Source organism: Gopherus flavomarginatus, chromosome 6, assembly GCF_025201925.1.
Source record: "Gopherus flavomarginatus isolate rGopFla2 chromosome 6, rGopFla2.mat.asm, whole genome shotgun sequence".
NCBI classification, from domain to species: Eukaryota; Metazoa; Chordata; order Testudines; family Testudinidae; genus Gopherus; species Gopherus flavomarginatus.
The window spans coordinates 9,787,873-9,815,080 of record NC_066622.1 but is presented as its reverse complement, the minus strand read 5'-3'; the positions used below and the strand labels follow the sequence as shown (position 1 = coordinate 9,815,080).

At 44.5% G+C, this 27,208-nt stretch overlaps 1 protein-coding gene across 1 annotated transcript; it reads left to right on the top strand.

Moving 5' to 3' along the window:
- The first annotated feature begins 701 nt into the window (after positions 1-701).
- Positions 702-11,898, top strand: LOC127053727 (2-epi-5-epi-valiolone synthase-like). Its single transcript, XM_050958901.1, has 5 exons — positions 702-871; positions 5,702-6,335; positions 7,471-7,704; positions 8,473-8,725; positions 11,798-11,898. The coding sequence occupies exons 1-5, from the start codon at positions 702-704 to the stop codon at positions 11,896-11,898; spliced, it is 1,392 nt and encodes a 463-aa protein (XP_050814858.1).
- The last annotated feature ends 15,310 nt before the right edge of the window (positions 11,899-27,208 follow it).

The following is a 27,208-nucleotide window of genomic DNA, read 5'->3' as shown; positions in this document are numbered from 1 at the left end:
AATCCTACGGTTTGAGTCCACCTCTTATTTTGATGTAATGTCACCAAAACAACAATGCTTTACAGTGTCTATGGAAAATTGGGATTGGCCCTGATCACATCTTGGATGATCTCACAATAACCACACAACGGGCAACCATGTTTTGTTAGCATTAAAGGGTATTATTTTGATTGTCCCCTTGTGTTTCCAGTGGAACACAGGAATGAGAACTCCCAGAAGGCCTACATAGCCTGCACAAATCTCTCCACCACTGCTGCTTGCCTCTTTGCCTCTTGCACACTGAGTGGGGCTAGCAGTTAGATAAATCAAAGGTCCTGCCCAACAAAGGAATTCTTGAAATGGCATTGACGTTTCATATAAATTATTTCTCTTTCATAACATCCATTTCACTGCAGGGCATCATGTGAGAAGATAATTTATGGATTTGTATTGTATTTCCTAAGCATTATAAAACTAACCAATTATACAACGCTAGCTTGGGTCCTACATGTGTCTCTGAGTGAGTTGTACACCTTTGACTCGTGTCCTCAGATTAGATAATACTAGTTTTATAATTTCCCCCCCCCCACCCCACACATACACAGTACCAACAGGTGAGGAGTAGACAGGACCTCCTCTTTCAAAATATGGTCTTTAAAAGTGACTGGAAAGCTCTCACTCAGGTGAGATCTCTCAAGATAGAGATTTCATCTGCTGGAAAGATGCCGGTTTCCGAAGAGGTCTTAGCCAAAAAAGCCACAACAGTCATGCCTGAAAATCCCAGACAGACTAATTTTCAGCTGGTGCGGGTCAAGAGCACTTGGTGTCGGATCAAGAAGGGGGAAGCCATATGCAACTCTGAGGATAAGATAACCATCTCACAGGCTAAAATGTAAGTATAAAAGCTTGCGCTAGGAGTACTTGATAAAATCTGATGACAAGCTTGCCGCCAATCTGGTTTGGGTTAGTCGTATTAAATTATCTTTCAGATAGGGGAAATGTAGAGCTATGTTAGGCTTGTGCAACTGAAAAATGTTATCTAATGTCGCTGTGATGAGTGTGACCGAAACTCACCAAAAAGCAGACATTCCAAGTAAAGGCTCAAACGTATTTCTCAACCCATCTTTTTGTGTGCCAGTACTGCCACGCAAATCATGTGTTCATCATACACCTTGGCATAAATGGAGTGAGTTATCCCCCACTCTAATTTTTTTCACATTTTTGTGAATTTATCAGATGAAGTTTTCTTAAAGTGTCTGAGGAGTATTTAGAGGAACATGGGGATTTTTGCAATTGGGTTCGTTCGGTGCATATTCAAAATCATTGTGTATAAAAGGGGGTGTGTAACAGATGTTTACGGATTCGGGTAATGAAATACATAGCTTGGAAAAACAAATACAAAGATACTAAAAATCACTGACATGATCAAAAAGCAGAATGCAGCCGTCAAACTTTAGGGGAAGTGCTCTACCTATGGCAAGGTCAGAAAAGGGTCACAGATGGGTGAATGTTTTCCCTTAAGGCCAAACACAGCTTTCTGCAGGAATGTCTCCCTGCTTAATTAACCTTGGATTGCAGGAGGATCCCCTTTCAATAGAATAGAGCCTCCTTTTACTATTAAATATTAATGGAATACTCACAAATGTGGGGCTTTGTTTGTTTTTTACACATCAGAAGTTTTCCAATATTTGCAGTCTCTTTATTCTATTATCACTGGGTCTGATCTTTCTCCCAAGGAATTTGATAGGAGTTTTGCCATTGGCTTCAGCAGGAACAGGTAAATAAGGTACTACTTCTGCAGCAGACACTGCGCAGGCAGATCTGGACTGAATTCAGTGGAGCTCTATCCACGCACAAAGGTCTGCTTGTGCAGAGCTCATTTCAGGATAGAGTCCTTAGTCAATAACATAATTAATTGACTTAGGGCTCAGTTCGCAAAAAATTGCTCATGTAAAATATCCATTAGCAAATGGCAGGTTTGGGCTCTACTTCATACACATTCTGCAATTCAGACCAGGTTGTCTCTTCACCTGCCCATCTGCCATGTGGCCAAAGTTACCTCTGACATCTAAAACAGATTCCTGTACTGTAATTAACATCCAAAACCACACCTCTCTTTAGTGGCCAAAGTTTCAAAAATAAATGCACAGTAATCATCTTCTCTGAAATGTATTTATTTGATTGAGCTTATTTTATATTCATATAACTTTTTTACTGTATTAGCTTAAACAAACGACAGAATAACAGCCTCTGAAAAACATCAAAATCATGAGCACAGTTTTCAAAAGTCCCTAAGTCACTTAGGACCAGACTTTTACTGGCGTTAATGTCCCTAAAGAGACAGATCGGTACCTAGCAGGAAAAGCAGGTAGGTACCCAGCGTCCATTGATTTCAGTGGAAGTTGGACAGATTGCCAAAGGTATTTAGGCACCTACCTCCCATTGACTGCATTTGGAGGCAAGTGCCTAAATACATGATGATGATCTGGGTTTAGGTATTTTGGGTACATCTACACAGAAAAAAAATATAAAAAACCTTCGGGAGTGAGTGTCAGAGCTCAGGTCAGTTGACTCAGGCTCACGGGGCTCAGAGACCTACGTGTCCCACCCCCCCAACACACACACACACACACACACACACACACACCAGGTTTTAAAGCCTGGGCTCCAGCCTTAGCCCCACCATTTACACTGCTAGTTTTAGCCCCCTAGCATGAGACCAGACCAGGTCAGTTGACCTGGGCTCTGAGACTTGCTGCTGCAGGTTTTTTTTTTGCTGTGTAGACGTACTCTTCGAAAATCCCACCGGGCATCTGTTTGCTTCCATAGGTCTCTGAATAATACAACTCATTGATTTTTCTCTTAAGGTGCCAAATCAAAAAATGTGGTTCGTTTCAAACCAAACCTCGGGTTTTTTTGGTTTTCTTGCTGAAATGACAAGATGATGGGGGAGGTGGAAAGAAACTGTTTCTGATAAAAACACCTGAAATTAAACTAAATATAAAAGTCTAAAAAAGTTTTTTTCAGATTTTCATTTCATTCCATTTCCAGGTTTTTTTCCAACCCAAAATGAAATTTTTAAGAAATGCATTGAGCTAAGTTTCTAAACCCAATGTCACTATGAAATGAAAACTCAAATCATTTCATTTTGAAATGGTCAAAACCATTCTGACTTATTTGAAAATGAAAATGTCCTTTTTCTACCTGAGATTGGTCACTGAATTTGACCTGAATTCAATTTTTCCATCCCTAAAGGCTTGATTAAGCCAAAAAAGCTTTGACCTCTGTCCTGAAAAATCACCAAGTATAGGCTATGGTAGACTGACCTCTACTGGGAAAGCTCTGCTATTTCATCCCAGAAAGGCAAGTTCTATCTCAAAAGGGAAAACAAGAAGCTCCACGGTAGATCTAAACTACTATTACAGAATACAGGACTGGGATTAGGGCGAGAATATGGACCTGAGATGCAGAAGTAAGAACGCTATTTCAGCTGCAGAATTGCTTGAACATAGAAGGACTTGACTGGATTAAAGACGGAGTATTCAGTTTTGAAGTTACCACAGGCTCTGAGAAAGCCCAGCACAACTGTGTGTTGCCTCTAAGAGGATTCCTTCACAAACATTAGAAAGAAGGCCTGGTGTAGATTGCGATTTCATGGACTGCATTGAAATCATGAAATTAGCCCAATATCATGATTCTTCCAACAGTGGGGAGGCGGAAGTGGGCATGCCTACCTCTGCATCCCCGTCATTGGAAAAATCATGGTATTGAGCTCATTCAGAGGGTGGGCAGGCGGGAGGGTGGGGGTGCGATGTGTCTCACCATATGGCACTGGCCATCTGGTTCAGCTCCAGGCTGGGCTACTATGCTGCTTCCGGTCTGGTGGGCTAGTGAGGAGAAGGGGGCAGGGCTGACAACGAGTGGCATTTAGGAGCCTGGGCCTGGACACAGCAGGAGCAGAGACCAGCATCCACTGCTTGGAGCACAAGCAGGAGGCAGGGGGGTGGGGTGGAGGGAAGGAGCCCCTGTTCCAGTTGGGGGATGGATTCCAGTTTCACCCCAATCTCACCACCAAGGCAGGGCCCCTCCCATACCTGCTCATGCTTTAAGTGGCAGGTCCTGGTCTCAGTTTCTTCAGCATCTCCCGTGGCTACTATATGGGGCCACACGGTGACCAGGAACACCCGGTCGAAAAGGGACCCTGAGGCGGTGCTGACGGCTCTGGTCAGCATCACCAGCTGTGGCCTCTCCCTCCTTACCCCGTCTGGGTCCCCTACTCCCAGATACACAGCCCTGCTCCCAGGCTCTGGGAAGGGGGTGGATGGGGGAGGGAGCTGGCTTTCACACACCCACTACTAAAAATGTTCCAGCGCCACTGGGTGCCAGGAAAGGCAGGCAGCCTGACTTAATGCCCCTGCTGAGCCACTGACCAGGAGCTGCCCAAGATAAGCTCACGCCCCAACCTCCTATTCTAGCCCTGAGCCTCCTCCACAGCCGGATCCCCCTCGTGCACCCCAAACCCTTCATCCCCAGCCCAGAGCCCCCTCCCACACCCTGAACCCTTCATCCCCAGCCCAGAGCACTCACCCATCCTGCACCCAAACCCCCTGCCTCAAACCATAGCCCCCACCCCGGAGCCCTCCTCCTGCATCCCCAACCCCTCATCCCTAGCCCCACTCCAGAGTCTGCACCCCCAGCAGGAGCCCTCACCCCCTCCTGCACCCCAACTCCTTGCCCCAGTTTGGAACCCCCTCTTGCACCCTGAACCCCTCATTTCTGGCCCCACCCCAGAGCTTGCACCCCAGAGCCCTCACCCATCCTGCACCCCAACCCCCTCCCCAGACCAGTGCAAGTGAGTGAGGGTGGGATAGAGTGAGCCACTGAGGGAGGGGGAAATGTCATGAGTGGGAGGCAGATCCTTGGGGAAGGGACAGGGAAGGGGTGGTGCCTCTGGGCAGGGCCTCAGGGAAGGGCCAGGGTGTTCAGTTTTTTGCAATTAGAAAGCTGGCAACCCTAGATGGGTTAGAGCTCCTAATCATGACGCATTGTCCCTGCCGCCCCACTTTCCCACCAGCTCACTAGACAGCTTTGCTAGGTCCCTCTGAAGAAACACCTCACAATCTTCCCTAGTTTTTACTAACATCAATAATTGTATCATCTGTAAGTTTTGTCTCAGCACTTCTCACTCCCCACCCTTCCAAGTTCATTAAAAAATGTATATGAAACATCAATCTTAATACAGAACCTTGGGTAACTCATTGTTAAAATTTTGCCATGTTGGACATTGGTCTCTCTTTCATAGCCACATATAATAGGTTTTCTTGAAAGTCTAAATAAAGTAGAGCACTCATCTCCACTATCTTATAGACAAAATAGTGAATTTCAGAGGAGCAATTTGCCTTTACCGAAGCCATACTAATTAGTCTTTGTTATATCATTATCCACCTACGTGTTTACTCATTTGATTTTTAATTATCACATCAGCCAATTCTCCTGGTGCTGAAGCAAGGCCAACTACTCTACAATTCCCAGAATCCCCCCATTGCTTATTTTAAAGATCAGTACAATATTTGAAACCCTACTATTTTCTGGGGTAGTAGTAGACTCTAATGTGGAATTGCGTATTTCAAGCAGCAAGCTAGTGGCTTCATTTTTAAATTCTTTTTGACATAGAAGGTACCTAGTGTATTGATCTCACACCATGTTTTGTGATCCCTGACAGAGGCAAAAGTGTGTCAGATATTGGGATTTCCTGGACAATTGAAGCTCCTATCTCGTTCTGCTACAAAGTGGTGGAAACATGCAGTCTTCTGGATCCTGCCAACAGTACACTCCTTTTTGGGCACATCATAGATCCTCAGCAATTAGAGATAGCCATTAACAGAGAAAGAGAACAGAGGCGTTTTATTGTAATGGATCAGATTGTCGATGAATATTACGGCTCAAAAGTGAGAAAGTACTTTGAAGCCAATAATGTTCACTATAAAATCCTCTCCCTGCCCACCACTGAAGAAACCAAATCCATGGATCTGGTCCTCAGCATCTTGCAAGAAGTTCACAACTTCGGCATCGACAGGCGCAAAGAGCCCATTATAGCAATTGGAGGAGGGGTTTGCCTTGATATTGTAGGCCTTGCAGCGTCACTTTATAGAAGACGCACCCCTTATATTCGTGTCCCAACAACCCTCTTGGCATACGTTGATGCCAGTGTGGGAGCAAAGAATGGTGTAAATTTCCTTCAGTGCAAGAACAAGCTTGGAGGCTACACTCCGCCTGTAGCTACTTTTCTGGACAGATCCTTCATCCAAACTATTCCCCGTCGACACATCTCCAACGGTCTTGGTGAAATTTTGAAGGTACCATTTTTTGGAATACAGATGTACTTTTGCCATATTAATTATTAATACAAAGTTGAAACTATGTGTGAGCTTAAAGCTTTGTGCAAGATGTTTTATACATCCACATGGTGGGCTTTTCAAGGCCACCTAGAGAAGCTGGACAACCAAATCTCATTATTTATTAATCATGCCCATCCATATAGTTTATAGTTGTTTGGCTTCTAAGAATCTAAGAGTGTGCCTAGCAGCTTCTAGGGACCCCAGGTAATTTTTTAAGATACGCACAACATATAAAAAAGCCAGATGTCATCTGTAGAGCAAACAGATTGAAGAAAACTCTTTCATAATGGACCTGATCCAAAACATATTCAAATCTATGGGAGTCTATTTATTTCTATGTTCTCCATCCAATAAGAGTAAAGATAAACTTTAGTTTTTTCAGAGTGGAGGAAGAACAGGGAAGTTAGGGTAGTTAAATTTTTAGCTGAAGACATGTTCTACAAGGCCATTTATACATACCTCACATGTTCTAAGTGTATGTTGAGTTTGGTTGACCAATGGTATTGTCAATCTTTCTGGGCCAAATTTTGCTCTCATTGTAAATCTATAGTTATTCCCTTAAATTTACATATGCAAACAGCTTTGAGATCTATCGATGTCATGTGGTGCAAAGTAGGATTAGTGTGTCAATTTAAGAAGGATTTAAATGTATTTAAAATGCATCCATCCTGAAGCCATGCATGCAATATTAGTAAAACCTAAACAATTTGAACGGTTGCCCACAAAACTAAAAACCCTTCCAAACCCCGCAGGTCCACAATATCACCCCACACTCCCATTCACTCAATTCTCTTTAAAAACAATCCGGGGGGTGGGGCGGTGAGAGCGGAAGCCTGGATTATCCTGGTGAGGTCCAGCACCTCATTAAAATGGCCTTCACCTGCTTGCCAGACACAGATGCAAAAGCCCTTTACAAACTATCAGTACCTGGAGAGCCAGGAGCAACCAGTAATCCAACATTTATTGGAATGCATGCACTAGGATAATATAGTACTCGTTGTATGTATTTCAATATGTACTTTTCCTACAGTGTATTATTAGCTAATATAAAAATTCACCTTTTCAAAGTACTTCTTTCCATTCTTTATTCAAGATGGCGCTCATGAAACACAAAGTGCTCTTTGATCTACTCAAGAGCCATGGAAAATATATGCTGGACACAAAGTTCCAGTCTCAGAACAGCTTGGTCAATCATGGTGATGCTGCACTGAAGACAACCAGACTTGCCATAGAAACAATGCTGGAAGAGCTTGCACCCAACCTCTGGGAGGATGACCTGGACAGATTGGTTGATTTTGGTCACCTCATAAGCCCAGAACTTGAAATGGTAAGTCACAAATTTTATTTTGCAATGTCCTGTTTGAAAAAAGCAACACGTATTTAATCATAGTAAAAATGTTCTTGGAAGGTTTTGTTTTGTATTATACTTGTGAGGCAGCATTGCCAGTTGATAGTGCACTGGCCTGGGATGCAGGAAACTTGAGGTCTAGCCAAGCTCTATCTGATGTATAACAGTGGGCAAGTCATGTCCCGTCTGTGTGTGCCTCAGTTTCCCCTCCCCACTTTGTCTATGTTTTGTATTTTGATTGTTAGAAATTTGGAGCCAGAGATTGTCTCATTTGTTCAGAGGCACAAAGGAGCGCGCACATCTAGGCAGTCGTGTAATATAAATAGCAGCAATAATCTCAGCTATAACAATCCAAATATTGCAGGGTTTTAAGATTCCAGATCCTACTGCTGCGGTAAACTACCGTTCAGAAGTGGGGCCTGGGGATGAACAGACTCAGTCCCTATGAAAAGGTTAAAGTGAGATGTTTGCCACTCGGTAATCTTCCCTCCCTCTCATTCAAAGTTCAGCCCTTGCCTTCAATACGAGCAAAATCAAACTCTCTGTGGGGGATTTTATGTACCATTAATCATGTGGAAAATATTTTCCCCACTCCCCAGAAATAGAAAGGATGCTGAGATTCAGCAAATCTCTGGTTCTACTACTGAGAGCCAATTTACTAATTTTCATCTACAAAGTCAGATTAATTAAGAAAACCCAGACTAGTTACTGTAAGGGGGGAAAAAGCTAATTTTACTTTCATTTCAGAAAGTTTTGCCATCACTGATGCATGGAGAAGCAGTAAACATAGACATGGCATTCATGACTTACGTGGCCTATGAAAGGAGGCTTTTAACTATAGAGGAAAAAACTGACATTATTCAGTGCATGAAGGGTTTGGAGCTCCCGGTGTGGCACGAAGACTGCAACTGGTATCTAATAAAGAAGGCCTTGGTGGAAAGGTTGAAACACTGTGGAGGCCAGATGAGAATGCCTCTCCCAACTGGACTTGGAATGGCAGGTACTGCAACATAGCTTCTAAAGGGACAGACATTAACCAAGGAAAAGGTGGGATTTTCACATCCATTCACATATACAAGAGCAACTCCCAGACACACTCGCTAATGGCCAGATTTTTAAAGATGTTTGGATGTAGATGGCTGCTTAGTGTGATTTTCAAAAATGCCTAGGTACCTAACACTCATTGTGCCCAGGCACTTTTGGAAATTCCACTAGGCACTCATCTATATCTTTAGGCGCCATATCACTGTTTAAAATCTGGCCCTGAGAGCAGGATCAAATACCTGTTGAATTCAATGGGTGTTTTTCCATTGACTTCAAGGAGCTTTGGATCAGGTTATTACAGTAAAGTCTTTGGTGATATTAATTACTTTTCTCTTGGAACTTTGTCAACTTTTTTGTTTTTACTTATCCTGGCAACATTCAAAGAAAAAAAAATCCTTTTTACACCACCACTAAGGAACACAATATAACATGCCAAGTGCCTGCCCTGCAGTTTGCAGTTATATATAACTGCCTTTAATTGGCCTTTTCATCTTATTATACCTGGACGGAGAGGGAATTCAGCTCCTGCATTTGGCCACCAGAACTTAAAGATTGAGCTCTAATAAATTGCCTTAGGGTTGGCCAATTTACTTTGCAAACATATTATAACCCATATCAGGTATTATGTCAGGACAATCCAAATACCGCGCTACAATTTGTTTAAACAACAAACAAACAAACAACAAAAGTAGTAACAGTATACGTTCTCTTGTTGTGCTTGAAAACATTTTGAAGTAACACTTGGAAAAAGGCAGCTGGATGATGCAATTAATATACATAGAACTAAACAGCATACATCTTCGGTGAAACTAATGTCTGCCCAGGGTGACAATACACATATAAATAGAAAGAAAATTCAGAATAAAAAGCAGCACCGAGGATCAGCTTGTGATACATCAATCTACAGCTACTCTGTAATAATTCCATCTGGTTGAATCTCTGTGGGCTACATTCACAAAGGAGATTTAGGCACCATTCCTACTCTGGGGGCAGCATGTTGAGTATGTGTAGCTAAACACCACAGGGAGGCTGCATCCACACTGCAGGGTGTAGTTCCATGTGTCGGTGAAAAGTTCTCAGAGGGGAGGCAGTGGGGAAAGGCGCTGACTGGTCCCTGCAGCAAGGAAAGGCTCCAGCAGAGAAAGGCTGCAGCAGGGAAAGACTCTGGCAGACGGGAGGGAGTGGGATGCTACACTGCTAAAAACAGCAGTGTGGACAAGTGCAGGGACGGTAGTGGCTTAGGACACCTGGCTGAAGCTGGAGGGAGGCACCTATCTTTACCTAGGAGTCTCAGCTATGAACACTCCCCTGGAGTAGGTGTCTGTGTCAGGTCAGCCCTTTCTCAAGAAAAGCCACAGAGAAAGAGCCTCCCAACCTGCCCCAACAATCCCACTATAGTCAATAACCCAGGTACTGTCAGGAAATTGGAAAAGCCAGCTTCATGTCCCCGCTCCAATGAATGTTTAACTATTTATATAATGTAGAACAGCTTCTAAAGAAGAGATGGAGAGTGAGGCCTACCCCACAATATCCAATAGCCTGGTGGTCAGGGCACTCACCTGGCATGGAGGGAAACCTAGGTTCAAGACCCTGCTCCAAATCAGGGGTTCAAGTCTGGGTCTCCCCCATCCCAAGTGGGCTCCTGGCTATTCTGGGATGGATCGACACAGGCAGCCTGCAAAATCCCCACCCTGTTGGCCCCCCAGCTGGCTCTCGTAAGGATTAAACATGCTCAAAGCACATTCGCAGGATCAGAACTTGCTGGGGAGTTAGGCGGAGGAACGCCTTGTATGACAATCCCACAGGGGTTAGGCATGAGTGAAGCCTCAGAGCAGTTCCTTAGCTGGGGGGGCTGCATCAGGATTTAGGCAGCTTTTTGCTGTGTCTACATCAGAAAGTTGCAGCGCTGGTGAGGGAGTTACAGCGCTGCAACTTAGGAGGTGTACACATCTGCAGGGCACCACCAGCGCTGCAACTCCCTGTTTGCAGTGCTGGCCGTACTCCCGTTTTGTCTCGGGTGTAGAGGATCCAGCGCTGGTGATCCAGCGCTGGTAATCAAGTATAGTCACTTACCAGCGCTTTTCTTGACCTCCGTGGAATAAGCAGGTATCCCAGCATACCTGAGGAAGCCTCTGGTAATCAAGCTGGTCTCCTTCCCCGGCTTGCTCTCTCGTTCCCCAAACCCCGAGCAAGCAGGTCTCCTTCCCTGAGGTTTGCTGGGTGGTTCCGGGAAGGCGAGAGCAAACCGGGGAAGGAGACCAGCTTCGCCGCGGTTTGCTCTCGCGTTCCGCGAACCCCGAGCAAGCAGGTCTCCTTCCCTGAGGTTTGCTGGGTGGTTCCGGGAAGGCGAGAGCAAACCGGGAAAGGAGACCAGCTTCGCCGCAGTTTGCTCTCGCGTTCCGCGAACCACCCTGCAAACCGCAGGGAAGGAGACCTGCTTGTTCGGGGAACGCGAGAGCAAACCGCGGCGAAGCTGGTCTCCTTCCCCGGTTTGCTCTCGCGTTCGCCGAACCCCCGAACAAGCAGGTCTCCTTCCCTGCGGTTTGCAGGGTGGTTCGCGGAACGCGAGAGCAAACCGCGGCGAAGCTGGTCTCCTTCCCCGGTTTGCTCTCGCCTTCCCCAAAACCCCTTGAAGCCGCCCAACAGCGCTGCAGTGTGGCCACATCTAACACCACTTGCAGCGCTGGTTGCTGTAAGTGTGGCCACTCTGCAGCGCTGGCCCTATACAGCTGTACTAATACAGCTGTAACAACCAGCGCTGCAAAATTGTAGATGTAGACACACAGTCAGGGAGCTAGAAGGAAGGAGCTAGGCAGCCCCTAACCAGTGATTTTGTGAATGGAATGTCAGTGGTGCCTAAATGTTAGACGTAGGTGCCCAACTATCTTTAGGTGATTAAGTCCCTTTGTGAATCTAGCCCTGTGAATAAGTCTTTGTAAAGCTACTCAGGAGAGTTTGCCTCGCTTTCTGTGAGTGAATTTGACATCCAGAGAAGCTTCTTCTACTAACTAAAAATCTTATTTTGCAGAAATATTCAATGATATCAGCGAAGACACCCTGGAAAGAGCATACAAACTGTGGACCAGTGAATGTAAGACAGCAATGGAAGAGGATTTCCCAATTCACTGAAGGCTGTAGAATCAGATAGAAGCAAAACTGCCCCTTGGATGGCATCGTGCAAAGCTATAGTGTAGTGATCAGGGCTGGATTTCAGATGACCTTATGAAATCAGCACAAAAGTTTGGGTTTGGGTTTTTTTAGGCATCTGATCTGTTATGCCTATTACATTTGTACTATTTGTAACAGAAGCTCTAGGGGCCACATTTGGATCATACAGCTCCCAGCGCCTGGATAGCCCAAAAGAAATAATTAACGTCAGTCCCTGGAATTATCTCATGCATGTAGCATAGTATATTCTGAGCACAACGCTGCTCCCATTGAAGCAGATGGCAGATCTTCCATTCCCTTTCCTTTATTCCATACACTAGTACAGATTGTGGGGTGTTCTAAAATAGAGCATGCAGAGGGATCACTCTCCATTGTCTGCCAATGGATCTGGAGTCAATAGAAGTGTTTCCCGAGTTAAGATGGCAGTATTAGGTCTTTAAGGGATATAAAAAGGAGTTGGGTTTGCCGATATAGTAACTAAACACATTTCCTATTGTAGAACTGATAAATGAAATTGTTTTTAATTGTTCACTTTATTAACGTAACTTCTGTTCACCATTCACTACACTTGCCTACACTGTAACTTCTGTTCCATATTGTAATTCAAACCCCATTTTAAAACACTCACTCCATTTTGTAAGAGCTTCCTCCAACCTTCATTTTTGCAAACCCTGCAGTAATCTTATTAGTTTAGTTTAGATGTGTGAATGAGGTATGTATGAATGACGGAATCAATCTCCAGCCCCTGCCTGTCCTGATGAGATAAAGTTCAAATACCAACGGCTGAAGACCTAGACAACAGCCCTAAACAAAGTAAGAAGCATCCACCCTAAAAAGAAAAGGACAACAGAACAACAGAAGGAAGATCAAAGCCAGGTCCAAGGCTGAAAGTCACGCCTGCAATTGATGGGTGATCAGTCTAAACCCAGAGGCAGCATGACACAGCAAGACCTATAGACTTTGAATCCAAACTAAAAGCCTATAAAAAAGAAGGGTGAGATGAGAGACTCTGGGTAACATTCTGCTGCCAACGTGGAAGAACATCGGTGCCTGCCCAACAGAGATCCAGCTTGGCCTTGTGCCCGGCTTTCCTGGCCAGTTAGCCGCCACAAGCTACGAACCCAAGCTGCAAAATCAAGCCATGAACTTAAGCTATCTTCAGGACTGGTAACTATGCAGCAGCTGCAGAACACCTGATGAATGTGGGTGTGGGTGTGAATATATGTGTGTGTGTGTATAGTTATTAGGTATAATGTGAATGTGTGTGTGAATGTGTGTGTGTGTGTACAGGTATTAGGTATAATGTGTGTGTGTGTGTGTGTGTGTGTGTGTGTAAGAATTAAGATATTAGTTATTAGTCATAAATCAAATTGTTATCATAATAAATGTGGCATCTTTGTCTTGTCCCCTTTAATAAGATCCTGCTGGTTTTTACTGATCTAATATAATTGGTATAACACTATTTATAACACACTCTTTATAGTATAAGATTGCACTAGTTACTTTTGCAAAAAAGAAAAATAACTTTTCTATTGTATTGTAAATTTCTTTTATCAGAAAATAATGTGCTATGTAAAATAGCTAAAGCAAAGTAAAATGCTTATGATACATCATGCAGCACTGGTAGCATTTTTAAGCTACTTTCCATTTTAAATGTTTGAGGCAAAAATACATATTGGCTTTTACTATGATCATGTACAGAGCCATATATTTTGAACACAGTAACCATTATATAGTGTCAGGTTACAAAATCTCTTTGTTTCAATAAGTAACAGGCAACATTATAGTCTAAGTAGCTGTGGAAGTCTTGTGATTTGGACTTTTGAAACTACACTGAACAAAAGGTTAGAAAATGTATAGTAGTGAGCAAGCCTGAACTGGCAGCAGTCTGGCCTCAAAAAATGATCCATCGTCACTTCTTACTTCTATGTTTCTGATGAATTACATTTACCTTAACTAGCTAGAAGTATGTACTTAAAATTATACATCAGTAAAACATACCTGGTCAAACTCCACTGTGAAGTAGATAGTGATGTAAGTTACACATTGGGTTTCAGTTGGCCCAAAAAAAATGGGTGTTGGTGGTTTACCTGTGTAACCTGTACAAGTCCAGAATTCCTTGGGTGTGCCAAATAAGTGCAATTTGTTTCACCTTCATATTGTGTAGAGAAGTCTGTGTGGTATATGCAGAAGCAGCTCCCATGGAAATCAAGGAGAGCTACTTTATGCTTACTTACCCCAGGGATGAATTTGGCTCATTCGAGCTCATAAAATGTTCACATTCAAGGCAACTACAATAACTGAAGAATAACGACTAGAAACAGGAAAAACAAACAAGATTTAATATCCCCAATTAGCATGGTCATATCTCAGTCACAGAAAATGTTATGTATCACATGAAGAATGTGAAAAATGTAAAGGGCTATGGGTGGATGCAAGGGAAATGCAGTTGACATCCTCTTTTATTTACCGAGGTTTGAATCAATCAGTTTAGATGCTCTACTAGTGTTTGCTGGTGTGTTGGTTTCTCACTGTTTACTGAAGTAATAAAGGCCATTAAACAATATAGTTTGTAAAGAAAAACTGTGTGTGTGTGTGTGTGTGTGTGTGTGTGTGTGTGTGTCAGTGAGAGACAGAGTGCGTGTGTGTGTGAGAGAGAGAGCGAGAGTGTGTATGAGAGAGATGGAATTGACAAATGATACCTCTCCAATACTTCCATTCTACCCGGAGGAGTCTTTAGCCACTCTAACATCACCCTTTGAAATGCCTCCTTTGCATTACCTTCTTCCCCTGCCTAGTCTTACTTCAGCTTTTGCTTTTCTGCTCCTTGGTATTTGTTTGTGGGAGGGATGTGGAGAGGTCTGATCCAGCAGAGTTCCCTCAGACCCTTGATACTTGAAGCGTTGATACTTGAAACAACACTGCCCCCTATTGAAAGCCCAGTCCACCAGGTTCTCCTCTGGCTTCCGACCTGAGGCTGCTCTGGAAAGAAGCAATCTTCGAGCCACGGGAAGGTGCTTCTCACAAAGGATGCCAGCATTAACAAGACAAAACAATTCTCCAGTTATTGCCCAGGCTCTTCTATTTCATGACACAATTTTTGCCCTACCATGTTTGATATTCACATCCATTCCACCTCTGCTGATTCTGCACATAGCAGAGAAACCAAGTCAACAAGGCCCCCTTGGTTAGCAGTTTGTGTTTCACTTGAATGAGATAGGAACCCAAAAGTGTCGCCTGGCCTCTCCTTGTCTTAATTTATTTGTATCGTAGTAGCACCTAGGAGCCCCACTTAAAGAACAGGACCACTTTGTGCTAGGCACTATACAAACACTGAACAAAGAGGGCTAAGGTTCCTGCATTTTCACAGTCTCTCTGTCTGTATGCTATTGCTGCACCCTGGTCAAGACACAGAAGGCACTGGAGGACACTGGTACTCAGAGCTGCCTCTCTTTCCTTAATAACTATGTTAAGTGAGCAATCACCAGGTCCCCCCTAGGACACACCAGAATTGTGGATAATCAGGAAGTTAGTCTATCTGGGGCCACCCTGTTAAGATGGAAAGGGGGAAATCTACGGTTGCCCCTTTTTGACCGGAGCAGCAAGTCAAATTTCAGGGTCCTGAAGGGGTTCCAGGTGGAAGTAAAAATTGATGTAAGCTGGTATTCTCTGGGACACAATCTTGTTGATTTACAGGGAACATACAAAGTCCTGCTTCTCTGAACACAGGAGGAACCAAGAACAAAAGAAGTTGGGTTTTTTTTTGTTTTGTTTTTAAGTTTACAGCCCCAAGCTGCTTTGGCCAACAGACCCCAAAGCTGTGTCTCTAGCTCACCCAGGGTCACACTGTGCTCACAGGCTACTGCCTGGCTTTCTTGCTTTTTGCCTTCCCGACTTGTTGTCTGTTCTCTGTTTGTATGTTCTCCCACATGCCTAGTCTCACTACTTAATGCATACCCCTATACCATGCCCACATGGTGCTGGTTTATGGACAGACTCTGGCTTTGTTTTAGGTACAGGCTGTCTCTTACCATGCTTAGCTGTCTCTTACCATGATGTTAAAGGAAGGGTATGTACATACAAAGGTTTGAATGAGGATTTAACTCATCCCATACCAAGGACTCACTCTTCTCTTAACGCTACCAATGGTATTAGTTGTTCCTCTGAGACATTTAGAAAAGCAGGGGATGTTCCCTGTAACCACTGAAGGGCCCAAATGATCCAGAATGTCCCCATTATTGGGAACATTCAGAGAAGGAAACGTGGTGTTTTCTGTGCTCCAGGAGCAGCCCCTCCTGTCAAACTGGCAGGGCTGAATTTTTGCAGAGGATCTGACCTTCCCAGGGACCTGCCATGTCAAGGACTTTCAACTTGTCCCTATAATGGAGAGTTCATTCTGCCTCTCCGTGCAACACTGTGTATATGGAACTATGGCATGTACAGCACGAGATGTTCTGTGGTCAGAGAAAGCCTCTCCACAGGCAGTGTGGATGAACGTGGTGGCTGACCTTTTCCATACATGTTGCTGCAGTCCTCCCCGGCCTGCTTGTGACCTAGCAGCAAGTCAGCTGCCTGCATTATTTCAAGTTGCTAATTCATTTGGATAGCACAAAGCTGCTCATAAACCACATACAGTGCACAAAATCAAAGATACTTTAACAATCAGATCTCTCTCTGGTTCCTCAATAGAAACCATTTGAGAAACACATCCAGATGGCAACCTTTTCCCACAGGAAAGGAGTTCTCTATACCTCTAATCAGACAAATATTGTGAGAGACAAAGGTGTCATGTGAACACTTATTAAACACAATTCTTAGGCTAGATCACAAAAAAATGTATGTCAGTTACATTAACACAGGAACTAATGGTGTGGCAATGAATCTTCAGACTTCAGGCTGCGGAATAAATAGATGTCTATGCTCGAATGTCCACATTCATAATGGCTGAGAGGCAGTAAGCCCACTTCCATTTAAGCTATAAGAACAAATAGCGGTGATTTTGCTGGGAGTTTGGACTGAGCCCCGAAATACTAGCACATCCAGGGGCAGAGTCAAGGCTGTTTGCATGTTGAATACTGAAAACGTTTCTGTTTCATGGTCTCTGTGTCCGCACTGAGTACTAAAGTTGGCACTGAAAATCTGTAAAATATTTTTTTCTGGAACATGTGACTGACAGATTAGAAAATACTTGTTTTGTTAAGACTGCGGAGCTCATTGCCACAGGATGTCATAGAATCTTGCTAAATGATTGGCTTCAAAGAGGGATTGGACATCAGCTATGATACTGAGCTTCTGGGATTACCAGCATAATTCATTTATGAGTAATGTGAACATCCTAAACACATGTTGATAAAAAAAATCTCATGTCATCACATAAAATCATACCTATATACCATAAAATGTATTGCTGAGCTTTAAAGTATGCCACGTGTTTCATGCTGTCTGGTAAAAAAGCTACTGTAAAACCTGTGCTGGTTGGTGATCCAGGAGACATTAGACAGCAGATGCAAAGTGAGTAGATATGTAAGGGTTAAACATGAAGGGGGAGATTTTCAGAGGCATAACAGACATTTAGGGACCCAACTCCTATTGAAAGCCAAAGGGAGTCAGGTACTTAATTGTGCTTCATATCTCAGAAATTAAACTACCAAAAAAAAACATAAATAAAGTATGCCAGAAACACAGGAATGGAAAGCCTGCTTATAACATCTGGTCCAGTGGTCATTGAAGCCATTGGAAAGACTCGCACAGACTTCAGTGGGCTTTGGATCAGGCCCCCAAATGCATGACATTTTAAGACACTGATACCATATCTCAGCTCCATTGGTGCAGTCACCTGTAGCGATCCACCAGACATTGCTTGCCCTCCCTTTACACCTCTGTCTTTATGAAATAAAGTGTATCACAACATATCAAAGTAGTTAGAGTACAATTAAGATTAGAAGGTGAACATGTGATTATTATTTTCCCCCTTCTGTCTACCTTAGTGACAGAATGCGATCAACCTCTGCCATGCTTCGTTGCTTAGTAGCAGACATTTTTAATTATATACTAAAATATGCTAAAGAACATGGAACTGCTCTGTGACTAATACATGCATATCAAGAAAGGCACATGACAGCAACTCAATTGCTTTAGTGTCAGCCAGACTTGTCATCAAAAAAATCAAGGAAAGAAGGTTGAAAGTATTAATAAAACAATTACTTTACAATACTCTTCATTGTTTGCAATGTGTTTTTTAAATCTACCCCAATTTAATTCTTTTCCATTTATTAAGCTTTGCTTTAATTCCTGCTATTAGCTATTATCACTAGACCTAAAATCTCAGCTCACTTCCTGATTACCTTCAATGAAATATTAGGCCAAAGAGAAAATGTAATGAAGCGTAGGCTCCACCAAGGTGTTAATCAGCTGTAAATTCTTCACATATTTGTTTGTACTAGATTATTTCTGTAAAGAGAGTGAGATTGTTTTGAAATGTATATGTGCTGGAGTTAAACAATTACTCCTTTTCCAACTGTCTGGTCTACAAACAGCAACTACACCAGAGGAAAGTCTTCTAAAATGAGGAGGACAAATTCTAGGCTCTAATTCTTATTTACATCAAGGTCCCTTTACAGAATTCAGGCAGCATAAGGTGGCCTTAAATTGGGTGTCGTTATATCCACTTTATATAATGTTAAAAGTATCTTGGGGTAAATGAGAATCTGGCCAGATTTCTTTAAAAGTGGCAGGAGCTAGAAGATCTTTCTTTAAAATATTTAAGTGGAGAGTAAAAGATCACCAAACACAACTGAATTTTAGTAGGGAACATGTGGACTCTCCTATGTATTGTGTAACAGACTGCTCAATGTTTGTTTGGTGTCTGTCTTAAACTGCTACTGTGGATGTAAATTACATGCTACATTCAGATGAAACTAGTTACAAATTAGGGTATTAAATCATGACTCACATTAGAGCAACATGAATTTCCTCGGTCTTCATTGGAATAGAACTGATCATATGGAACTAATGTAATGTTGTGTGTGGATGTCACATTAGTTATGCATTTGTTATAGGAATTCTGCAAGTGCCAGAATGTAATCGAAATCAAACATGGCAGTGTGACATACAGGTCTCAGCCTGTAAAGGGAAATTTACCTTCATTAAGCTTCACACAGAAATGAAGGCTACAGCTCCATAAAGTTTTGTTTTTTCTCTCTTCTTAATGATTTGTCTGGTGACAGTCATTGCCATCAAGCTGAAGTGAATTGGAAAGTCTTTGGTACTGGATAGCTCCTTACAGGGGAGGAGAGTCATTGCATACTTTGTCTTCACTGCATGAAAAGGTGCTTTATTTTAAAAGAAAGATAAACACACCATAGTTATCTTGCTGGGTAAGAGGAGACAAGGCTCTTGGTTTACTATGATATGGCAAGGCAAGGTCAGCATTCAACACCCTGCCTGGGGTTGACCTGGCCTCTTTTACCTCGCAACGGAACTAAAAAGCCTGTCCTCCACTCTGTTTTATAGCTAATGAGGGTTAAGTGCGTTTTTACCATGGAACAAAAAAAGCAACCAGAAGACAAAGCAATGGGCTATATCTACACAGCAGCCAGGAGACGTAATTCCCAGCTTAGGTTGACGTACCTGCGATAGCTCTGCCTGAGCTTGCGTGCTAAAAATGGCAGTGTGGTCATGGCCACATGGGTGGTGGCTCAGGGTAGCCACCTACCAGAGTACAATCCTATCCTAAGCCATCACCCGTGCCAACAAGGCCACCCTACTATTGTAAATGAACTAACTCGTGAGTAGCCAGCATGTCTCCCCGAGGTGGCAGTCACACCTCCCAGCTGTAGTGTAGATGTACCCTTAAACTGCAAGCACTTTGGAATGGTGACCATCTGTTCATGGCATGCAGAGTGATCAGTAAGATGGGGGGCCAAACTGTGATAAGGGATCTAGGTAAGAGAATGTACAATGTCATTGGAAATACAATATTATTTATCAAGAGATTTCTCAGGTAATATTTGAATTAAGATAAAACGATACCTCCGAACCCACAACAACCTTTCCTCCATGACTAGTCAGTTGTCTATATCATTTGAATTTCACTTGAAACAATGTTCTGATTTGCAGAGTCAGATTTCATGGTTATGCATTGCCATGAAAACTGACCAGCGGAGAAGCAATAGCTATTACTTTCCCATTGGCAGCTAGACTGTCTTTGGGATTTGCTTACAAGAACAAACCAATAGCTCTGTCCATTAAGACTGTTCTCATATCAATTGTTAATCTTTGGATATCTGAATGTTCACCAAACCTTAAAGCAGAAGCTGGATAAAGTTTTCAGTCTAACAGGTGATCCTCCAAGTCTGCAGGTGTTCTCATCCAGGATTTTAGTTCAAACCAATCTCTAGAGTAAACTAAGATTTATAGGGCTCAGAGTTTATCAAGTATCCACACTGGAAATAGGTTCATCTCCCATCCTGATCAGGTTTAGTTTTGAAATTTTGCAAAAGCAACACCCAGGATAATTCAGATCCAGGTCTCATTTCTCCAATCCACTCCTGTAACAATGACTAGGCAGTTTGTGTGCTGTGACCATTGCTTGTTACATTAATCAACCGACTCATTCTTACCTTGTGCTTGTCTCATCTGTTTGTTGTATCCACTTGTTTCTTACCACATATCTAAGAGCACGCTTTGGTGCAGGGATCATCTTTTCCTTATTTACAGTGCCTAGCACAAGGGTGTCCTGAACCCTGACTGGAGCCTCCGGGAATTAGTGCGACCCAAACAACCATTTGAGTGTAAGGGGGAGGAGATAAATGGCTCTGATTTGGCCTGTCTCCAGTTGAACTCAAAAGAGAACAGGGGTAGGCAACCTATGGCACGTGTGCCAAAGGCGGCACGTGAGCTGATTTTCAGTGGCACTCTCACTGCCCAGATCCTGGCCACTGGTCTAGGGAGCTCTGCATTTTAATTTAATTTTAAACGAAGCTTCTCAAACATTTGAAAAACCTTGTTTACATACAACAATAGATTAGTTATATATTATAGACTTACAGAAAGAGACCTTCTAAAAATGTTAAAATGTATCACTGGCACCTGAAACCTTAAATCAGAGTGAATAAACGAAGACTCGGCACACCACTTCTGAAAGGTTGCCGACTCCTGTAAAAGAACATCCACACAGTGTGTTGACGCCATCATCTGGTATTTACCATAGGGTTTTTCACTCCATGGTGTAAGGGAAAAATGTGTACCAATCACAATAATTATTTGCACTACAGTAGCACCTAGGGACCCCACAGATATCAGGGCAACATTGCACTAAGTGACATACGTAAGACAGTCCTGGACCTGAACAGGTTACATTCTAAAGACTGGAAAGGGAATAGAGGCACAGGGAAGGGAAGGGTTTGCCTAAAGTCACCCAGCCAGTGAGATGCAGAGTTGGGAATAGGGCCCAGGTCTCCTGATTCCCAATCCAGTGCCCTGGATCAGGCCATCATAAATCACAACAGTGCACAATATCCAGCTATGAGTTAATTTAAGATTGTGGCTGCAGTAATAGCATAAATCCACCAGAGGGCAAAAGAAAAGGAACATAAATGTATGGCTCACCTTTTGAGAATCTCAGGGCTGGAAGGGACCTCAGGAGGTCATCTAGTCCAACCCCCTGCTCAAAGCAGGACCAATCCCTAGACAGATTTTTGCCCCAGATCCCTAAATGGCTCCCTCAAGAATTGAACTCACAACCCTAAGTTTAACAGGCCAATACTCAAACCACGGCACTGCCACTATCCCTCTCTCCATGACTAATGAATTTGGGAAGCAGAGCGTATACACCTCTACATTGCTTTTAATAAGTCAGGTCTTTTTCAAACCATGCCTGAGAGTTTCTGGGGTATTGCAAAGACAGTGAACTTCAAAACTGTTTGAAAACTAGTATTCCGTGTTTTTAGACTCAGCACTGCAATCGGATGTTATAGTAATGAGGGAGCATGTGGGAGAGTGGCCTCTAGTCACCTAAGTTTGGAAACGTTCAGCTCAGTGATCACACATGGCCTCTGCCTTCTGCTCTGCCCAGTGGTGGTGAGTCAGATCTGTGTCCAGATGTGCTGAGCCAGCAACCACTCCCCCCACCCCCACCCAGCAGAGTGCTCTGCTGCATCATCTGCCTAGAGCAGGGGTGGGCAAACTACGGCCTGTGGGCCACCTCCAGCCCGTGGGACCGTCCTGGCCAGCCCTGGAGCTCCTGGCCCAGGAGGCTCGCCCCTGGCCCCTCCCCTACTGTTTGCCCTCACCTGCCGCTGGTGCAATGCTCTGGACGGCAGGGCTTTGAGCTCCTGGGGCAGCGCGGCTGCAGAGCCCGGCCTGACCCAGTCTCTGTGCTGTGTGCTGGTGGTGTCGGCGTGACCCAGCTCGTCGGGCAGCGCGGCTCTAGTGCCGCCAGCCACTGGTGCTCCAGGCAGCACAGTAAGGGGGCAGGGAGTGAGGGGGGAGGGATGCGGTTGGATAGAGGGCAGGGGAGTTCGAGGTGGTGGTCAGGGGGCAGGGGTGTGGATGGAGGTTGGGGGGAAAACAGGGGGTTGAATGGTGGCAAGAGTCCGGGGGGGGGGGCGTTAGGAATGAGAGGAGGGGTTGGATGGGCCGGTGGGGGTCCAGGGGACAGGAAGTGGGGGTGTGTGAATGGCTACTGCCCAGTCTCCATCTAGCCCCCGTTCGCTGGGGCAAACTGCAGTATCAGCCACTTATCATAGGCAATGGGGTTTGGACTGGCTGCCTTTACCCACCTTCCGGCTGCCCCTCTGCAAGCCCAGTACCTAGGAGGCCTAGAACTAGGCCCTACAGCCTGGGGAGTTGCTGGCCTAGGGCTTCTCCGCTCCTAAGGCCTTTCCCCAGCCCTGCCTTCCTCTAGGTCCCCGGGGTGAGTTCCCAAGCAGCCCTCTCCCTCTCCAGTCAGAGAAGGACTGTTTTCTTCTGGCTTCCCTGGCCCTCCTATAAGGGCCTGTTGCTCCGTTTGGGGCGTGGCCCCAGCTGCAGCCACTTCCCCAATCAAAGCAGCCTAAAGGCTGCTTTCCCCAGCCACAGCCCCCTTTCAGGGCTGTTTTTAACCCCTTCTGGGCAGGAGCAGGGGTCCAGCCTGCTACAGGGGGCTGCTCACTGCGGAAATTAATAAAGCTCAATACTAACCACTGAAATAAATAAACCACTAAATTAAAACATAAGAACGGCCATACTGGGGCAGACCAATGATCCATCTAGCCCAGTGTCCTGCCTTCTTAGTGGCCAATGCCAGATGCTTCAGAGGGAATGAACAAATAGGGCAATTATCCCATGACCCATCCCATGACCCAGACCCAGCTTCTGGAAGTCAGAGGTTTACAGACATCCAGAGCACGGGGCTGCATCTCTGCCATCTTGGCTAACAGCCATTGATGGACCTATCCTCCATGAACTTACCTAATTCTTGTTTGAACCCAGTTATACTTTCGGCCTTCACAACATCCCCTGGCAACAAGTTCCACAGGTTTACCGTGCGTTGTGTGAAGTACTTCCTGATGTTTGTTTTAAAACTGCTGCCTATAAATTTCATTGGGTGACTCCTGGTTCGCGTGTTATGTGAAGGGATAAATAACGCTTTCTGATCCACTTTCTCCACACCAATCATGGATTTTATCAACTTCTATCATATGCCCTCTTACTTGTCTCTTTGAGAGGCTAAACAATCCCAGCCTTTTTAATCTCTCCTCATTTGTAAGCTGTTCCATACCCCTAATCATTTTTGTCGCCCTTCTCTGCATTTCCCCCTCCCCCGCAATTCTACCCTATCTTTTTTGAGATGGGGTTACCAGAACTTCACACAGCATTCAATGTGTAGGCGTACCATGGATTTATATAGTGGCATGATATTTACTGCCTTATCTATCCCTTTCCTAATGGTTCCTAACATTGTTCTCATTTTTGACTGCACATTGAGCACATATTTTCAGAGAACTATTCACAATGACTCCAAGATCTCTTTCTTGAGTGGTAACAGCTAATCTAGAATAATTTTGAATATATAGTTGGGATTATGTTTTCCAATGTGCATTACTTTGCATTTATCAACACTGAATTTCATCTGCCATTCTGTTGCCGAATCAACTAGTTTTGAGAGATCTTTTTACAACTCTGCACAGATATAGAGAATCTGTTAATAGACCCTCCCTAAGGGATGCATCTGTCCAAACCATGTGCTTCTCTTCATCTGTCAGCTTTCCCTCAACCCTTAGTTTTAAAATCCTCTATGACCTTTTTAATTTTACATGCTAACACTCTGGCTCTATTTTGATTAAGGTGGAGCCCATCCTTCCTGTATAGGCTCCTCCTTTTGCAAAAGGAGTCCCCAGTTTCTAATAAACCTAACTCTCTTTTCACTATGCTATCGTCTAATCCATGCATTAAGACCCTGCAGCTCTGCCTGTTTAACTGGTTGCATGTATGGAACTGGGAGCTTTTCAAAGAAATTTCATGGAGGTCCTGGCCTAAATTTGGCCTCCAGGACCTCTCTCCTACCTTTCCCTAGGTCAGTGGTACCTACATGTACCATGACCACTGGCTCCTCTTCAGCACTGCACATAAGTCTGTCTAGATATCTAGAGAGATCCACAACCTTCACACCTGGCAAGCTATTTACCATGCAGTTCTCCTGGTACTCAACTATCTATATTTCTCATAGTTCAGTGGTCCCCAAACTAGGGGGTGTGGAAGAAAGTTTGGGGAGGCCTGGGCCAGCCTCCACAGGGGTGGGGAGGGAGCATCACCCAGCCCCGCTCTACCGTCAGCTCTGCTCTGGCTCTGGCCCCAGCCCCGGCCCTGACCCCCACCATGGCCCAAGCCTCAGCCCCTGGCTTGGCTGTGGCTCTGCAGCTCCATCCCAGTTCCAGAGCCGCCCCACCCCCAGGCTTCCGGCCCAGCCATGGCTTCAGCTTGGGCCCTCTTACCCTGTCTGTGCGCCTGAACCCCAGCCCCCAACCACAGCTCTGGGGTGGAGGCACGGAGAGCAGTAAGGGGGGGGAGATGTGACATGAAAAATTTGGGGACCACTGCCCTATTGCCATTGCCAGTCTCATCCTAATAACTGGGGTTGCCTCCCCTAGAGGCATCTCCTCAGTGTGAAGGAATACCATGTCGTCATCTGAAAGGAGGGACCCAACTATGGGATCGTTCCCCTCCACTCCAGTTGGATGTTCTCCTTCCCTGAGACTTTCATCCTCCTCAACAGCACAGATGCTGTCAGATTAGGGGTGGGACCGTGCTGTGTCCCAGCAAGTCTCATTCCTCTCTGTCTCCCTTAGCTCCTCCAGCTGAGCCACTCTGACCTCTAGAGCCCATATTTGCTGAGGACCATGAGGTGCTTGCACTGAATGCGCACGTATGCCACATGTCCACAAGACAGGCAATCATACATGCTGAATTCAGCGCAGTAGACTGCACAGCCCCAACTCTGCTGCTGGACTTCTGCCTCCATTATTTTTACTCCTGCTGCTTTTTTTGGTTTTTATGGGAGAGGAGGAGTTTTTTGGGGGAGGTGTTTATTGGCCTAAGTTTAGAGAATGTTTTTTGGGTCTATCTGGTTCTCAACCTCCCTCTCTAAACTTGCTCGCAAAACTCCTGTTTCCTAGCTCCTCTGGTCGCTTAGGAGCTGGCTTTTTAACCCCCTGCTCTCCTTGAATATCCCTGTTCCCTGGTTAATTGATCCTAAAGGGATTATGGCTCAAAGCCTTAAGAAGCTCTCAGCCCTGCCTATCAGGTCACTAGGCTCAGGACAGGCCCCCCCCTCGCCCCGCCCACAGACCACACTATAAACTTCAGTCAAGTAGGCACACAGCAAGCAAGCCCTCAAACTACAGACAACACACTAACCCCAAGGGTCATGTAGTCACTCCTCTTTCACCAGTTTTCACCTTAAGAACTGGACCCTGGTCTCCAGTTTTATAGAAGACAATTACAACACTGTGCAGTCTTACGCTAATCTCCTAACGAAGGCAACAGGAATTCAGGTCATCACATAGTCATACGCACGTGTGCTGAGATGCAAACCACTGATATTGTCCCTGCTACTCCTCCGTATTAGACAGGCCAAATCATTGCCCTTCAGATCAGGATTAAAGCTTCCCCAAAGCTCACAGTGCTCACTCTGAAATCCTCTCTAAGCCACACGTGTACTAACAGCCTTTGTCTTGCTTCGGTAGTGTTTTTCTGCCCATTATACACAAAAGCATCACAGAATGCTATAAATGCTTATATAGGCTTCAGTTGCACAGATGAACTCACATTTGATAGGAATTCTAGTCCTGCGGTTAAAGCATTGGCGTGGGACTTGGAAGAGCTGGATTCACTTCTGCCACAGGCTCTCTTTGTAACTTTAGGCCTATTACTTCATCTCTGTGCTTCACTTACCCTTCTGTGCAAGAGAGAATACTTGCTTTCTGCTGCTCTTAAAAATAAGGGGCCACATTTGCTGCTGGCAAAAGCCTTGGGAGTCAGTGCAGGTAGGCCAGCAAAAAAAAGTGGCCCATAATTTTCAAGACAATCACACATTTCAGTTGTAAGCTAATGCACTCCATGGTATTCAGTCAAACCCCTTCTAAGCAGAGGTCAGAAGTTTAGGGCAGGCTAAGGATTGTAGACAGGCTGCTTCTAACACCATCCAATTCAAGTACTGTATTGGACTAACGAATGCTAGTATAGGTAACAGAAGATATAAAGGAACCTTACTTTTGCTCTTTAAATAGGGTGATATATAAGAAAGAGGTTGTTGTTTTTTTAATGACATACCTAGATAAACCAATGCGTTCTATTCCTAAAGCCTAAGAATTTTCACAAATTTAGGCACAGACAATGACATCTCTCTGCAGCTTGAGGTGGCTTTAAGTGATTTCAATGATTAGAGGATGCAGATATCAAGTGGGATCTTTCCCTCAAGCTAAGGGGCTTGTGGGAACGACGGATGCTCAAGGCTGACACTGTTAAGAGCAGTCAATCCCACACCGAGACATACATAGGATGCAGCTGAGTAGTGCAGGGAGGGATGGGATGTTAGGACAAAGATATTGTGCTTCACGCTACAGATGAGGGGGAGCCCATTGTAGGTGAAGTAGTCAAAACAATGAGCCAGGAAGACGATCTTAGCAATTGAAGTTTGAATGGAGTTGAGGGGCAAAAGACAGCTGTCGTCAGATTCCAAGAGGAGGACGTTTGTCTGTAGTGACCAGCTGTTTTTCGTTTTATGCTTCGA

Coding starts and splice junctions, on each gene's coding strand:
- LOC127053727 (XM_050958901.1), top strand. CDS start 702: ATGCCGGTTTCCGAAGAGGTCTTAGCCAAAAAAGCCACAACAGTCATG. Junction 872..5,701: donor ACCATCTCACAGGCTAAAAT/GTAAGTATAAAA, acceptor GATCCCTGACAG/AGGCAAAAGTGTGTCAGATA. Junction 8,726..11,797: donor AACTGGACTTGGAATGGCAG/GTACTGCAACAT, acceptor CTTATTTTGCAG/AAATATTCAATGATATCAGC.